This window comes from Citrus sinensis, chromosome 2 (assembly GCF_022201045.2).
Source record: "Citrus sinensis cultivar Valencia sweet orange chromosome 2, DVS_A1.0, whole genome shotgun sequence".
Lineage (NCBI taxonomy): Eukaryota > Viridiplantae > Streptophyta > Magnoliopsida > Sapindales > Rutaceae > Citrus > Citrus sinensis.
The window spans coordinates 25,293,820-25,311,282 of record NC_068557.1 but is presented as its reverse complement, the minus strand read 5'-3'; the positions used below and the strand labels follow the sequence as shown (position 1 = coordinate 25,311,282).

The window sequence follows — 17,463 nt, the reverse complement described above, 5'->3', positions numbered from 1 at the left end:
AAGCAACAAACTGTTGCTCGTTCTTCTACAGAAGCGGAATATCGTTCAGTTGCTGCTACTGCTGCTGAACTTCGGTGGGTATGTTCACTGCTTGCTGAACTTGGTGTGACTTTGCAATCTTCTCCAGTTGTCTATTGTGATAACATTTGTGCTACTCAGTTAAGCTCCAATCCTGTGTTTCACTCTCGAATGAAACATGTAGCAGTGGATTACCATTTTATCCGTGAACAGGTTCAATCTGGTTTACTTCGTGTGGCTCATGTTTCTTCTGCCGACCAACTTGCTGATCTCCTCACCAAACCTTTGCCACGTTCTCAGTTCCTACTGCTAAGAGACAAGATTGGCCTCTTTACCCGTGGCCTATCTTGAGGGGGCATAAAGAACATACGTGTCATTTACAGTTTCAATTACTTAAAGTTGGTTGAGTCTTCGTTTAGAATTGGACTTTAATCTTCTTTTATAATAGAACTCCTTTTTGAGTCATCCTTCTTTTCTGATACTTTTTGTTATTCTTGTTGCAAAAGTTGTATTATATATTTGTTTTCTATTTAGTCCAACAACTTGAATGAAAATCATCATAATTCAGTCCAACTGCTTTTCTATTTACTTTAGTTAATGCCTCCGTGAACCTGATCTCCGTTTGGCATGCTTTCTTCCTTTCTTTCTACATTTTTGTTTTTAATTTTCATTTTTCAGACTCTTCATTTTCCTAATCAATGACATAATGATGACTAACAATAAAAATAAATAATAAACCAGGCACAAAAGAGGGTCAGGCTACAATGCAACTGTGGTACCGTGCCACAGTTACACCAGCCGTTGGATCCACTCAAATGAGTGGGGTCCACTTGAATAAGTGGGAATCCAACGGTTGGGTGCAACTGTGGCACGGTACCACAGTTGCACCACAGTTTTATCCCATAAAAGAACCATGTCCTAGAAATTAGAAAATAAGCTACATATTGACGCAAATCTCCTAATCATCATGTACTGGAATTTCAGCAATAAAAACCTTAAAAATGAGTATGACGATAACAGTAAATTAAATTACAAAATATAGTACCAAACAAAATTTTAAAAAAATTAGGTTTATTTGCATGCCAAAATTTGAATATCGATTATATATTTCTTTATGATAAAGTGCTGCTTTGATATAATTTATCTAATGATCATAAGTACTAATTTAATCTCATAAGCTCTTATCAAAATTTTTGTTGTTGTTTAATTATTTTTATAGTAGAGCCTTTAAAACGTAAACAAGTTATTTTACTTTTATTAGCTGAAGCTCAAATTTTGGATTTTTAAGAATAAAGATTGAAAGTCTTTGTTTTTAATATTAAAATATCTAAAATATCTTCTGCTCATTTAACAATCTTATTTCATTCTTTTTATAGCATAACTTTAAAAAACTTATATTTAAAGTAATTTTGTAATTTTAAATAAAAGCTCTTATTGACAACCAAACAACTAAAATTTTTTAGGTAAAAATTTTACTTATAGAAGCTCTATTAACAAAAACTCTATTTTAATAAGCTCTACCTCAAAAGTTGTACCAAATAAAGATGAAATGATAATGGCAGTTGGTTGCTCCCATTTTCAGTTTTCTTGGCTGCTGGCTTCCTTTTATAACTTGGAAAAATTCTTGTCGCCAAATATATTAATGAAAACCAGTCGCCGCAAGGTAATATTAGTAGTAAGTGGGGTTTATTTACAAAGTAATGTAAATTTTGGGATTTTATGGGTGTATTTTTAATTGGGGAGCTATTACGGAGTAGATGGGGTGGAAATATGATCACCCAAGAAATGCGCAAATTAATTAGTTCGATAGTATTGATATTCTTTTGACAAAAAAAGAAAAAAAAAACCTCTTCATTAATTTAACTGTGACTGGTTTTGGAAGAAATCTGTGCTTCGAGACATTATCTATGGAAATGAAAATTTATTTTATCCACATTCCACGAATGATATAATACTATTTGTAAAGCCCTATTTTACAGCATATAACGATTGTAGTGGTTTTCTTTCTTCTGGTTTGTTTGTAGTGCTACTGTTAGATCACATGATATATGGGATTGAATTCAAGTACAATTATGCAAGTATCTTTGTTTAATATTGCAACTTGAACGGCAATGGATGATAAAACTTAAAATAACGTAACTAAAGATGCCCTTTTGTCAGATACTGCAGAACATTTTTATCATAGCAACAGATTCGTCTACAAAATTCTACGACCAATTCAACATCTACAGAAATCTTATTAAAAAATTATGCCAAAAACCCAAAATTGATGCATTTATCCATCAATCATCCGCTTACCTGGTCAAAGAATTTAAATATGATGCAATCTTTGCTTATTGGCCTATTATTCCGATCCTCATCTTTAATCATCGATGTAAACAAACCCCCTATTCAAACGCCCACATTAAATAATCTCAGCACCCATTTCTTCTTTATAAATAATCTCTCTCGTTTCGTCTCTTCACGCCCCTCTCTCTCAAAGTAGTACAAATGGCGATTCTTTCCTTTGCATATTATGAAAGCTTGAAGAGATACTGGAGCAGAAAAAAGTACCAGAGAATCAGTGGTGCAGGTCATTGCAAAAAGAAGCTCAAAGTTGTAAGGCTTGGAGGGGCTGCTGCCACTCCCCGGCTTTATAGAATAAGAACAACACCAAAGCAGCAGCAGCAATTGAAACTCGTTTCGCCCATCAAGCTTTTGGCAAAGTTTCATGATGCTTATGCTGGCATGATGATTCGTTTAGCCAACAAAATTGCTAACACTAACAGCGATGGAAGTGTTTTCAGGGGGAAAAATGTTGCCAAAGCTGGACAGGTTTCAGTGGTTTCTTCTGGTGAAGAAATTGATAGCAAATTGGTTGTGGAAATTTATAAAAGGATAGTTGCTGCTCGGCAATGAAGCACTTAACTATGATTTAAGAAGCACTTCTTTTATAGCCAAACTTGTTTGTGATCATAGTCTATAGCATTTCATTTACATCAACAGTTAAAAAATGCATCTAATTGATAATATGTTTTTTTTTTGGTAGAAATTGATAATATGTTTTGTTTTGCAAGGTTGCTGTAAGACTGTAACTGTTGTGACATCATATGGGTATTCTGAATAATTCCACGTAACGTGAAGGGGAAAAAAAGAAAAAGAAAAGAAAGAAAGCAAAGCCCACTTAAGTCCTTTTGGGCCTTTTTTTTTATAAAAAAAAAAAAATAGAATAACTCCCCTTAATATTAAAGCATCGTCATGTGTGAGAACTTCCGTGCAGACGAGACAATCAGCCAGCCGGCCACAAAACCCAAACCAGCATAATTGAGCTAGGAAATGTCAAACCCCTAGCCTTTAAGTTAAAACAATGAGTCTCTCCATCTACTGTCAAAATTTATTTGTTTGTTCTTTTATTTTTTAACTTTAAATTTTGGACATGTAAAGATAAATCTCAATAGATATTGATTTAAAACTTCAGGTCCTCACAGGCATCTTATGTTGTTTTTATTTGTATTTAGAATTTCTGTACTCTCCATTCTCCAATAAAATATTTAAAATGAAAATATTTTTTTAATTGTTAAAGATTTTTTTTCTTTTTAGTTAGATAAAGGCATTTGAGCAAGACTCACTCATGCTTTTTAATCCAAGCATATATTTTAAAAGTAAATTGTTTATTTTTCTAGTCTTGGTGATTTCCAAATAGTATTAGGATCTTGATTTGAACTCTTTTAAGTTTTTAAAGATCTTGTACCATTTGTTCTTTATTGTTATTAGATGATCAAATTTCTCCTACCTTTATTTTTTATTTGTTAACCACTAATTATATGAGTGGCTCCGGATAATCATTTATTTTAGTGTCAATCAATTAAAAACCCAATCAGAGAAATACATCATATAAAACTTTCTGGAGTACATTTTCAATAAAATGATTAAAATCTGGTAATTAATTCGAATCAGTAAGCTTCCAATACTCGAAAGTCCTAGCGTGATCAAACTATAATTCTCCTATATGTATTTATTTAATTCATTCGGTCACTACTCTGTTAAAATATTTGTTAAATTCTCTGGTAATGTTATCTCTTTTTATACAAAATAAATAAATGAGAGTTTGCCATCTAACCAAGCTATACAAATTTCATTTTAACTGATGGAATTTGAGTGTGCAATTTCAGAAAACCCAGAAAAAAGAAAGAAAGTTATATTATAATATACAAAATGAGGAAAAAATAGATATTATGATATACAAAATGAGGACTTATAGAGAGTTGGTACTTGGTAGCAAAACAATAAACAATGCTGAATTGCTAGTCATATACAAGTCCCTCCGCAGATAACTAAATGTCTAAATACAACATTGACTACGTACACATATATAAATCAAATCAACAATTGTTTAACGAAACAATTCTAAAAACGTGTCTAAATATCATTTGTACTCTATGCTGTATGCGGATGATATCTAATATCCAGAAGGCTCACGAAATAGACCAAACAACTTTGTGGAAGAATTAGGGCAAGTGCATGCTCTTTTAGTAACTAAGGTTTGTATGTTTGAATTACTTAGTCTTATATATTTCTCAAAAAAATCATTCCAAAACATCCATTCGTTTCCATCAAAAGCTATTTCATTATTCTTTAATTTTTACTTGTTACGTGTTAAATTTATTTTAATTTTATATATCCTTCAAGATTTATTGATTAATTTTTTTTAAATACACAAACTAATTAAGTAATCGATCCTAACAATAAGAACTAAAGCGAAATATGGAGGGAATTGCAGCAGATGCACCTTCATACTTTAAAAATTATCTCAAAACCCTAAAATCTGATTTTGCCAAAATTTTCATCAATACCCTTTAAAAGCTGATAGGAAATTACTAAACTATCCTCATTTTAAAATACTTCAACTCAACTGACAACACCTCTCCCTCCCTCTACTCAAACAAACAAACACTCATATCTGTTGTAATTTTCTCCATTACCTTTACTCAAGCAAACAAATACTCATCCTCCATTCTCATACATGCTAAATCGAATATCAACCAGCATCACCTCTGCAATTTGCTCACCGACATCACATCTACTCAAACAAACATTCATTCTCCATAAATGCTAAATCAAACTTCAAAACGAGCAAACTGAGCCTGAGAAGGGGAAGCTGCCACAACTGAGAAAGAGAAGCCTAGTTTGTCGCTACATAATCGCCAACGAGAGCTGATCCTTTATTGCAAAATGGTCAGAATGTAATTAGTTGAGGCAAGTAATTCCCTGTAATTAGTTTTCTTGTTGATATTCAGGGGAAAAAAAACAAAAAAGTTAGGGTTTTTATATTGAAAATAGATTAATTAGTTGTGGGTCTCTTATAACATGTTCGAAAATAAATTTCTAGTTGTTTTGCTGCATGCAAATTGTGAAAAATTAATGGATTGTGCCGATTATAATTTTGTCATGTAACACACGATTTGGTCGTGTAAGGTTATGTAAGATTCAAGGTTGTGTATTACACGACCTTCACGTATTGTACGATTACACGACCTTCATATATTGCATGATTACACGACCTTCAATTCTAGATTGAGGAGTAAAAAGTTTATCATCTCTCCAGGTGTGTTCTGTAATTTAATTTTTTGTTTCTTGTCAATAGAATATACACATTACATTTAGTTTAATTAGGCTCACAATAAATTGGAATGGTGCAGATGTCTTTACCTTGTGGAATGTCATTACTTAGAGAAATCCTTAATTTCCAATTATAATCCATGGTAAGTCATGGTATGTCTAGTTATGAGTGGAAACACTTTGATCACTGCAAATGGTGTTCTTATGTGTATAACATTACATTAATTTCCTGTAGTTGATATTTTTTTTCTTAATTGATTTCATGGATTAATTATATGCAGGCATTCCTCATGTATGCTTGTACGCTTGGGCAGAGGAAGAAAGCACTTTGAATATTAAAAAAAAAAATTTTAAATGGCCGTAATATGTTTAATTGCAATGTTCATTAGCGTATCCTATTCAAATATTGAAAAATTTGTGCACTAATAACTTTGTTTATTTATATTAATTAATCTAACCATTTCTCAAATTGTCGGATGTGCAAATTTAGTTTTTTTGCTACAATTTATGAACACACTATTTGGTCGTGTAAGGTCATGTAACATAGGTTTCAAGCTCGTGTAATATACTCGTGTAATACACGACCCTCAGTCGTATATGACATGACTTTGTGTATTATTACGCGATCTTGAATCATGTATTACGAGTCTTTCACGACCTTCAGTTGTATATTACACGACCTTAACTTTATGTTTTACATGACTTTATATATTACTCAATCACACGACCTTAAAATTACACGACTTTTTCCATTAATCATTAGATTAATTTAGTTCTTTAAAGACTTAATTTGGTGCTAAGAATTTATATTTGCTGCTATGCAGAAAATGTCAACGAAAATTATTAAAAAAAAGAAGTGAAATTAAATTGGAATCTAAAAAAATTCCACATCATCATTGGTTTAAATTGTAATTGGTGGCATACGATTAGATGTCTTAAGCTTGAACTTCATTGTGATTTCGAATTCCGAAGCATCTAGATCAATAACTTGAGCTATCTTCTCCACCAATTTGGCATATGTTGTCGATCGTGGTATCATTATCCCTTTAGTCTTGGAACCTTTGAACTTATATTCGTCATTTTGCTCAATCCATTCACCATGGAAGAGAATATACACACATACCAAAACCATATCTGATGATACAATAGAAACAATAATATCAAATTTCATATACAAGTAACTACACGACCTACACGACTACATTACTTACATGACTACACGACCTACACGACTACATTACTTACATGACTTACACGACCTACATGATTATATTACTTATATGACCTACACAACTTATACGGCTATATTACTTACACGACCTACATGACTAATTACATGATGTACACGGTATCAAAAGGAATGCACGATGCGAAACATTTTCACCATAAATAAACTATATTACTGAAAAAAAAAATAAACAACCTACATTGCATATATTTTTACATATAAGAAAAAATGGTTAAAATAAAACATTATAATGTGAGGAAAATTTCTAAATTTTCCTAAAAATTAAAAAACTTAAAACACAACAACATTAACATACCTTATTGGATTGTTTTAATGAGTAATGCACCTCATTTCAGTTAAAGAAAGAGTGTATGTTAAAGAAATAAATATATAATTGTATTTTTGTAAGAAGTTATGAGAGATTTTGAGAGATTCTAAGAGATTTTGAGAGAATTTCAGCAACAAGAAGAGATTTGGGTGAAAGAAATATGAAGACAATGAAGTTGAGTGAATTTGATGCATTCATTAAGGACATTTCAGACTTTACTCACATTTGTTATGGTATCCATGAAAACTATAAAGGGAAGGGGTATTTAAATAGTTTTGAAACTATTAAAGGGTATTTAATTAAAAACCCCCGAAATATGGCGATTTTAATTATTTAGTGTTTGATGATGTGAACAATGATGCTCGGATGAGTAGCTGAATGCTGACCATTGACTACTTCAACTAATGACTACATACCTTTGAAAACCATTTAATATTTAGCAAAAGTCAAAACCCACGCACAAACAATATGAAGAATGTGAAAAAACAAAGACATTTTTGAAGATAAATTTGTTTGGTGCACGCAAAAGAAACTCAAATGTCTTACTAATAATAATATATCTATACAAATAAAAAATATCATATAATCATAGTATGAGTGTTTTATTAATTTCCTTAAACAATTTATTCTTTTGATCATCCTATATGCAAAACACGCCCATAAATAATAATAATAAATTAAGAAAGGTTGCAGCAATTCTTCTTCTATATAAATAACATCTCTCTCGTTTCTTCTCTTCATGCACATCTCTTTTAGTTAATTTATTTTCAGCAACAGCATAAAAGCTATAGTAGCAAATTAAATGGATATTGTTCATTTGGCATATTATGAGAGGTTGAATAGATACTGGAGGAGAAGAAAGTACCAGAGAATCAACGGCGCAAGTCATGGTAAAAGGAAGCTAAAAATACTAAGGCTTGGCGGTGGTGCAGCTGATGCTCCTCGCCACCACCTTTGGAGAATAAGAAGAGTTCCGAAATTGTATTGGAAAATGATTTCACCCATCAAGCTTTTGGCAAAGATTCGTGATGCCTATGTGGGCATGATGATTTGTTTGGCTAACAAAATGGCTAACACGGATATTAATGGAGGTTTGTTTAAGAGTAAAAAGAATATTGCCAAACAAAGAGAGGTTTCTATATTGGTTTCTTCCGGCGAACAAGTTGATAGCCGGTTGGTTTTGGAGATCTATAACAGGTTAGCTGCTTCTCGACAATTATATTGAGCACTGAATGGTGGATACTTATCATTGGGAAAGCACTTTTGGAAAGCATTTTTTGCGTAGTTTTGTAAGTTAATGGCATCATCAAGATGCCTAAAATTTTCTTTCATTTTATATTAATTTTGTATTTATTATTAAACAACTTCACATATTTATTGTAGTTATAAAAGAGACGTTATAAATTCTGTACCTAATGGCATTTAATTTTATTAGCTACATATATATATATATAAAGCGGACAATATATTTCTGCACTGCAAAAGAAGCAATTGCTATGATTTATTTTTCTGAGGCAAATAGAATTTCTTGATATGGACGTTCAATTGTCGATGTCTTGCATGTGACTATTTTTTATTTTAAGAAAAATTAAGCCCAAATTCCAACCCATACAAAAGCACAGACTAAAGAAATTATTTATCAAGATTGTTTTATCAAAAAATAAAATGAAAAGATAAAAAAGGAAAATTATCTACCGTCCACCCGTTTTTTCATTGTTTTTTAAAAATACACAAATTTTTTTTTTTTGCAGCGCTCCACCTGAAATTAACATTTTTTTCATTAGTCCACACTTGTTATAACACCGTTAGAACTTTACTGACATCATAAGGGTAAAACTGTCATTTTACAACGATACAGTGATGGAAATGTGTAAAATAATATAACTTCAAATAGAGTTCAGTAAAAAAAAATTAAGTATTATGTATTTTTGAAAAAATACAAAAAAAAGGTAGTCGGTGGATAATTTATCTTTTACATTTGATGGTAAGAAAGTCATTTATACAATATTTCGTTAGTTTTCTTAACGGTCTCCCAACGAAAGTGGAAAAGTGAAAAGAAATGTAACTTCGGGTGGATTCCAACCAAAAAAGAAAATAATTATGTATGTTTGAAAAAATAAAAAAAAAAAGCGGGTGGACAGTGGATAATTTCCCTAAAAAAAATGATGTGAAGAGTAATTAACCTCTTGACCTCTGTTGTTGTTACTTTAAAATTCAAGCTGATTAAGATATGATCTCTTAAGAATATAAAGGGCATGTTTGGCAGCATGTATTAAGCAGGTATGTATTGCACTTATTTTTTTAACCCACGTTTGGTAAATTATTCAACTGGTATGTACTGTATAAAAAAGTAAAATTAATACATATTTGGGTGTGCAATAAAGACCCGCACCAACCCCCGGGTCTCCGGGTCTTTATTAGCTTAGTCAATAAAAGTAAAAAGGAAAAGTAAAAGAACCCAAAAGTCCACAACCCATATCATCTTCTTCTTCACTTCTGAAAACAATACCGACAACTTTTTACCAAATCCTTTTGATGCAGGTAATTTCAGCACTTAACTTTAACAAATCTTTATTAACCATTAAAATATTAACTAGATCCATATTAATTTCAAAGGAAATTTGGTCTTGCTCCCAAGTTCCTATAAAATAAAATAAAAAAGCCATACGGCTTATGTCTGGGCTTTTTTTTTTCGCTATGTTTCTGAAGGAGTGAAGGGGTAGAAAGAAAGAGAGAGAGAGAGAGAGAGAGAGAGAGAGAGAGAGAGAGAGAGAGAGAGAGGAGGAGAAGGAGAAGGAGCCTGTGAAAAAAGTGAGTAAAAAAGTGTTAAAAAAAAGTTCGCTTCAAGAGACAAGAGTGACAACTTGTTGTAATGCTGTTGCTGCATGTCTGGGCTTATATTGCGTGAAAATTAATATTGTATTATTAATTTGAATAAATTTTTGTAAACTTTTGAATGATTATATTAAGGTTGAAAATTCCCCTACGAAGGAAAATCATATGCTTTATTTGTGTAATTTGATTAGAATTATTTTTTTTATTAATTTTCACAAGAAATGTGTAGGAAAATTATGTGTGGAAATTTTTTGAAACTTGTAGTTACATAAATCTAGAAACAAATATAAAAATATTAAATTTGTATATGAGTATTTTCTTTATATATATATATATATATATCCATATCCTTTTTAGTATTAAAAAATTATTCCATATTCCAAGGATTATGATACTTAATATAACAAGGTTAGTTATTTACTTAAATTATTTACTTTTAACAAACATTAAAACAATCCAGTACATGTTATATGCCAAACACAGGATAATTGATAATAATACAATACAACTCAGCACCAAATACTGTATAATTTATACAACAGGTCAATTTAATACATACCATTCTAATACAATACAGTCCAATACAATATAATACAGTCCAGTGCGGAGCACCAAACACACCCAAAGATCACTAACTGGTATCTGTTGGAGAATAAAACATGATAGCTGATTCTCGAGGCACTTGCTGGACTCAATCTGGAGAGTGCCGCCTTGATCCAGGTCGCTTACTTTGGGTACTTACAGCCGTTCTTTGGAGTGATTGCGCTGCTGATGAGTCGTTTTCTTTGCAATTTGACTAAAACATGACATTTCCAATTGTCCTTTGATCCTTTCTGTAATGTCCTGTTTTCCGATTATGTCAAATCTTTTTTTCTCCCCCTAAATAACGATAAATTAATCTATTATATAAACAGATTTATTTATACATAACTCAGTTTCACAAATTATTCAGATAATTCAGATTACTGATCACTCAAGAAAGCATAGTTTAAGAAGCTCCTCAGGAGTGGACAAAATGAACCTAACCCCTATAGAAACTATCGAAGCAGGAAAGCAAAACAACACTAATATGAGAGACCGGCCAAAAAAAATAAAGTTTAATAAGCTCCTACTCAACTCAACTTGTTATCATAAAAAATATGGAATAATCCAATGGAAAAATGATTCCACTTCATATTATAAATCATACACTATTATTATAAGGTTCATAGTAGAACATCTTTAAAAACTCAGTAGTCCTAAAATCAGGAGATAATCATATTCCTAATTACATGTCAGCACATAGTACGCTCGTGTAACTGTAAACTGATCCTGTAGCAATATAACATAACATGAATCTTTTAGCAGTTTGTCCTCTCCCGCTCTCTCGCTTTTTGAATCATTTTCTTAGTAATTATCCATCAGATATCAAATAATTAAATAAACTCAAGAACATGTTTGTAATTACTTATGTGATCATTACAACTCATAACAACAAGTTAGCAACCAAAAAATGACAAAATGTGATTTGAAGAATCTGTCTTCTGTTCATTATACAGCTTGATTCCTAACGGCATTAGATAAGTATATTCGAAATAAGAACTTTTGTTTGCTTTGTGTCACCTCAATTGTTCGGACCTTTTCGTGGCCGGCCGAAGTTCCTCGTGGCACTCATAGCATTATTTTCCTACTTATGTAGTGCGTCCATTAGATTAAATTATTACTCTCCTGCATCTCTTTATACATTCCAATTTCCAAGAAGAAATATCCCATGCAAGCAGTTTAATTCGAACTGAAAAGCTTCAAGAGCCTAGCTACGTGATTAGGAAAATGAAAAGTATGAAAGGCACTGGTGGTGGTGGCGGCCGGAAATTCTCCATGATACCATTTGTTGAACGGAAAAATATTGACAATGATGAAGATCTCGTTCTATTCAGGGAGTTGAATAAACGCGAAAAAGATCGATTTGCAAGCCTTCTTCAGCCTGTTTCAGATGAGTTTGAGCCAAATGCTGGTACGTCAGTATTCATAAAGATTCTTAATTACATGATTTATATTTTTTTTCCTTTCGTAATTAAAAAAGGATATTTAATATGATTGCTAGCTTGATCTCTTATTAGTTTCCACAGCGAGAGAGGCCCTGGGACACATGCTTTTGGAGTTCGATGCTTAACTGATTTATATTTCCACACATATTGTTTCATGAAGTACGTAATAATTTTACAAACAATTAATATTACATTTACAGGAAATCATGCGTTGTACAGAATTGGATCTGGAAAGAAGGGAAGTGGAAATGAATTCTTAGGAGAAAACAATAACAAAAATGATTATGATTGGTATGTGAGTTATTGGCATATACTTATGAATTTTCCTAGTATTATTAATCTCGAGCATATATATATATAGTTCAGAATTTTATTTCATATGATGAAGAGGTCATGCTTTTATATATGTGAAGGTTGAAGACGCCGCCAGCAACTCCTTTATTCCCATCTTTAGAAATGGAAGCAACTGCCCCCGAACTAGTCGTTCAAAGGGAGATTCCAATCATCCAACCCCTTTCAAGGGTATGCTTTTTGTCGAGCTACTTTATTTATCTTTCTATATGTATTATTTATCTCACAATATTTTCATATGGGGATGCAAAATCCCAATTGTCAATTCTGTTTATATTGCAGTTCGCAGGCAATTCAGCAGCAACAATTTTGGGAAGACCAAATTCCCCAAAACCAAAACCAAAAATCCCCGTTAGATCCATTACTCGAAGTCAGAGGCCAAACATTAATTCATCAACCGAGACCAAAAACACCAAAGAAACAACATTTCCGAAATACAATAAAACAACAACCTCATCATCACCAACTACTCATCTAATTCCAAACAGTAAAAGAACAGACACCAACCAGAAAGAAAGCCAAGATCATTTCGATTTCATCACTTCAAACCTTTCCAAAACTTTGGGATTGACAGACACAAAAACGAAGCCTAGAAGCAGAGGCGTGTCGCCTTCAATGAGATCAAAAATTCCAGCTCAAATCCCAGGATTTTCTAACGAGACACCTCCGAATTTAAGGACTGACCATCGTTCAACTTCAGCCACAAGGGGTCGCCCTGTGACCAATCAAAGTCCGTCTACTCATATCAATCAAAGGCCAAAGAGTGTGACAAGGAGTCGGAAAGTTGATGATAAATTATTAGTAAAGCAAAAAGAAGGTGATCAAAAGGGAAGAATTCAAACTCAAATTCTTGGAAGTAGGATGGTGGAGAAGGTGATGAATGCTAGGAAATCAGGCGCTGAAGAAAGAGAAACAAAAGCAAATTTGCGATGTCCTAATAACTCTGAAGTCACTGCAGGTTTTATTGCGAGGAATATGATGCCTAAGAGCTCATTAAACAACATGCCTCTCAAGCATAATGTGGTATATATGCTTCTATATTTCTCATCAATTCTATCAAATTAATTTCGTAAGTAATAACCAAACAATAATCATTATAACAATGACTCTCTCTCTCTCTCTCTCTCTCTCTCTATATATATATATATATATATATGAATAAGTTAAACTGATGTTAGTTTTACACTCAGGAGATCAAACGAGAGGGAACTAATGCTCGTCATCTAGGCACAGTCCGTCCAAAAAGCTCGACCTGATAAGAATGAATTGCGAGTCTTTGAAGCGAAGAAGAATTCGGAATTTGATGTAATCAAACAATTTATTAAAAAAAAAAAATGTTGTACACTTTTTAAGCTCGAAATATTTTGGCCCGTGGAATTTAAGGAAAAAAAAATAGCAAGGCCTGAATACATTGAATTTCTTGGCAATATTTTGGTTATTTTAATTTTAACTTTATCCAGTTGGGTTAACTGTTTATGATGAATCAATGCAAACCTATGTCCGTTGGGATATTTATCATACCTCAAAACAATTTCAGAGATCATCATCCCGATCCCAGACAAAATTCAAGGATTCGAGCCTCTCTTTCGTGTGTATTGTGAATGGGACAATATTCTTTTAGTAGATTTTTAGGTTGGGCTTTCACCATGGATTTATGGGTTTTTGTTTTTAATGCAATTATTTTTTGAAAAATTATCTACTGTCCACATATATATTTTTTCGTACTTTTTTAAAAATACTTAATTTTTTTTTATTAAGCTCTACTTGAAATTATATGTTTTTACACATGTCCACTGCGGTCTTTAAACCGTAAGAAACTAATGGAATATTCTCTAAATTATGTTTTTGAAGTGCATGTAAAATTATCATTATACCCTTATGATGTCAGCAAAGTCTTAATGGTTTGAAAACGACAGTGGACAGATACAAAAGTATAACTTCAAGTGGAGGTTAGAAAAAAAAATTAAAAATTGTGTAATTTAAAAAAAATGAAAAAACAGGTAGGCAATGAATAATTACCCTTATTTTTAAAAAGAAAAAGAAAAAAAATTATATAAGTCGTTTGAAAGAAAATCCTCCATCTAAAAAAAAAGAAAACACCATCTTGAAGAGTTACTGATAAAATATATATTTAAATTAATAAGTTAAAAATATGTTAAATATTCGATTAAGAAAATAAGGGAATTTTTCAGAGATCTCCTCTGGAGTATTTTCAGTCCATTTATGTCCAAATTCACACTATCATCCGGCCCCTTAACCTAACTGAACGTTTGGTTGACCAATGTGACACAATCATTTGGAAGCGTATAAACCAAAGTTGATTTATTTTTTGGAACCTTGCACGGACAGACTATATTTGACTAATATGATGGAAGGTAGCTTATCTTAACGTCGTATTATTCTATTACTCAAAACCCGTATTGAAGATTTCTGTGCCATTTCTTCTTCTTCTTCTATATAAATCAACTATCTTTCATTGCTTTTACACGCATGCATATCTCTTTCACAGCAGTAAAAATGGTGATTCTTCGTTGTGAATATTACGAGAGCTTGAAAAGATCCTGGAGCGGAAGAAATTATCAGAAGGGAATGAATTTTGGAAAAGTTCATAGAAAGAGGAAGCTAAAGATTATAAGGCTTGGTGGACCCGCTCCGGCTTGCTGGCTTTGGAGAATAAAAAGAACCCCGAAGCTGCTCTGGAAAATCGTTTCTCCCATCAAAGTTTTGGTAAAGTTTCATGATGCTTATGTTGACACGATGATACGTTTAACCAACAAAATGGCAAACCCTAACAGCAATGGAGGTTTTGCTGGAGCTAGAAGAAAAAAAGTTGCCAAAACTCAACAGGTTTTGTTGGTGTCTTCTGGTGAGGAAGTTCACAGCAAATTGGTCCAGCAAATATGTAAGAATCTGGCTGCTTCTTGACAATTAGGCGCTGAATTATAATTGGAGAAGCAATATTGTGTGCACTTGATAGTCTTTTAACCCTATGGTGATATTTAGATTGCTGGTGGGTGGCTTTCATATACTGCTGAAGAAGCAACCATATTAGATTGCTAGTGTGATTGCTAGTGGTTCACATTCAGATGTAATGTTGAGAACCGTAAAAAAAATTATTATTTTTATAGCATTAAAGTTATATACATATAGTTGTACAAAATCTTTTCTGTATTGTTAAAATTCTTCTTTTACTTTCTTCTTTTGTTTTGTTGAGCTTTCTAATTAAGCATTAGAATGAAGTTATTTTTTTAGCTTGATTTGATCTTAGGGAAATTAAGGTACATAATATGAGCTTCCTCATAGAATCAGAGATCAGTTTGGCTCTGATTCTATATAAAAATATGATGTGCCTAACTTAATTGTTTTCAATCAATGTGAAATATTCTTATGTACAAACCAAATATATTAATAAATTGAAAATTCATGTAACTTTAAAATTTATCGTCAATTTTGATTAGATAGGTGAGACCTTCCGATATGGTATCAGCTATTTATAATATTTTGTCTCAGGCGAGATATAATTTTTTTTTTTAGACTCACAATGTGCATTTGCATTTTAGAGAGCATACTTATCAATAATCCAAACTGATTCTATATAAAAATATGATGCGCCTAACTTAATTGTTTTCAATCAATGTGAAATATTCTTCTGTACAAACCAAATATATTAATAAATTAAAAATTCATATAACTTTAAATTTTATCGTCAATTTTGATTAGATAGGTGAGACATTCCAATGTGGTATCAGCTATTTATAATATTTTGTCTCAGGCGAGATAGAATTTTTTTTTTTTTTTGAGACTCACAATGTACATTTACATTTTAGAGAGCATACTTATCGATAATATTAATATATATATATATATAAAAGATTTTAGAGAGCATACAAAAGCACCATCAAAATAAATAAAGGGGGTCACAACCAATATTCGGTAACAAAATCAGTAAAGAGATCGTATAATATTGCATCTCCTGTAGCAATCAATTATTCACTCCAGCGTCTAAATTAGCTGCAAAATCAAGATCCAATCATCTGCCAGATCAGAATTTATTATTTTAATTAATCTACCAATACAATGGTATAGAGTGTACAGTCTGTATTCTCGCATATTTTAAATTATATCTATAAATAAATGGGGGAATTGATTTAAACAATTCCATTCTCTAATTAACTATAATCTCCGAACCTCGTGTTCAGTATATAACAGAGGGAAGCAAAATCCCGCCCACTTTTGAGAATTCCATTCTCTATAGTTGACGCAGACTCAGCCTTATGTCATGTATATTTCTAGAAGTGTTTGATTATATAATTAGCTAGTAGAATTTCATTGACTATGTGGCCGCAGCTCATTACCAATAAATCACGTTTCTCTCTTTTGATCTCCTTTCATCACTTAGACGTTATCATCACCAGCTGGATCTTTCAAATTTGAGTATAATATAACATACTCGGGTTCCTTGTTGGCAAAGTTAAGAATTCATATCAGATAGCAGTGACAATTCATACTTATATAACAAAGGGACCCAAAAATATTTTCGAAGAGATATGGTAGCTAGTTAGATATTCAAAATTATACAATTGTTTACTCACTGCTTCAAAATTCAACTCGTTTTTATCGTCCATATGCATAAGGGTGGGTAGTATTTGCCATTTAGCACTCTAAAAATTATTTTTAAGTATTCTTATTTCAATAAAATAATTTATTATAAAAACACCCATGATATGATTTATTATTAAGGATAATCTACTATGAGTAAATAAAACATAATTATTTTGAACACCGATATAGCTGTAAACTCTTTAAACGTATAAACAATTCTTTTTATCTTAAACCCCAAAATTTTTACAAATATTTACAAAGAAACTACTGTGTACCCTTTTGATTTTTCAGTAAATAAAATTTTAATTGCTCCAATCGATTTTCAGCTTGGTGAAATAGAGCAATCTGCTGTTAAGTTTGCAAAATCTGGTGATGGTTCGTTAACTTTATTGATTTCGTCCTAAAATTAGTTTCATTGCTCTCATGCATCTATTCTCCTTCTATTTAAGTGCAATATTTACGGCACTTCCTCATAA

The 17,463-nt window shown here is 31.9% G+C and overlaps 2 protein-coding genes across 2 annotated transcripts; both read left to right on the top strand.

The window, feature by feature from the left end:
• The first annotated feature begins 7,974 nt into the window (after nt 1–7,974).
• Nucleotides 7,975–8,397, top strand: LOC107175606 (uncharacterized). The gene has a single exon (XM_015527207.1). The coding sequence runs from the start codon at nt 7,975–7,977 to the stop codon at nt 8,395–8,397; it is 423 nt and encodes a 140-aa protein (XP_015382693.1).
• Nucleotides 8,398–11,816: 3,419 nt separating this feature from the next.
• On the top strand, nt 11,817–13,641 carry LOC107175607 (uncharacterized). The gene is made up of 5 exons (XM_015527208.1): nt 11,817–12,000; nt 12,235–12,325; nt 12,448–12,556; nt 12,668–13,408; nt 13,576–13,641. The coding sequence occupies exons 1-5, from the start codon at nt 11,817–11,819 to the stop codon at nt 13,639–13,641; spliced, it is 1,191 nt and encodes a 396-aa protein (XP_015382694.1).
• Nucleotides 13,642–17,463: the final 3,822 nt, after the last annotated feature.

Bases quoted from the DNA above. Each gene is read 5' to 3' on its own strand.
- LOC107175606 (XM_015527207.1), top strand. From the start codon at position 7,975: ATGGATATTGTTCATTTGGCATATTATGAGAGGTTGAATAGATACTGG.
- LOC107175607 (XM_015527208.1), top strand. From the start codon at position 11,817: ATGAAAAGTATGAAAGGCACTGGTGGTGGTGGCGGCCGGAAATTCTCC. The intron at 12,557-12,667 runs GTATGCTTTTTG...TTTATATTGCAG, and splicing joins TCATCCAACCCCTTTCAAGG to TTCGCAGGCAATTCAGCAGC. The intron at 13,409-13,575 runs GTATATATGCTT...TTTTACACTCAG, and splicing joins TGCCTCTCAAGCATAATGTG to GAGATCAAACGAGAGGGAAC.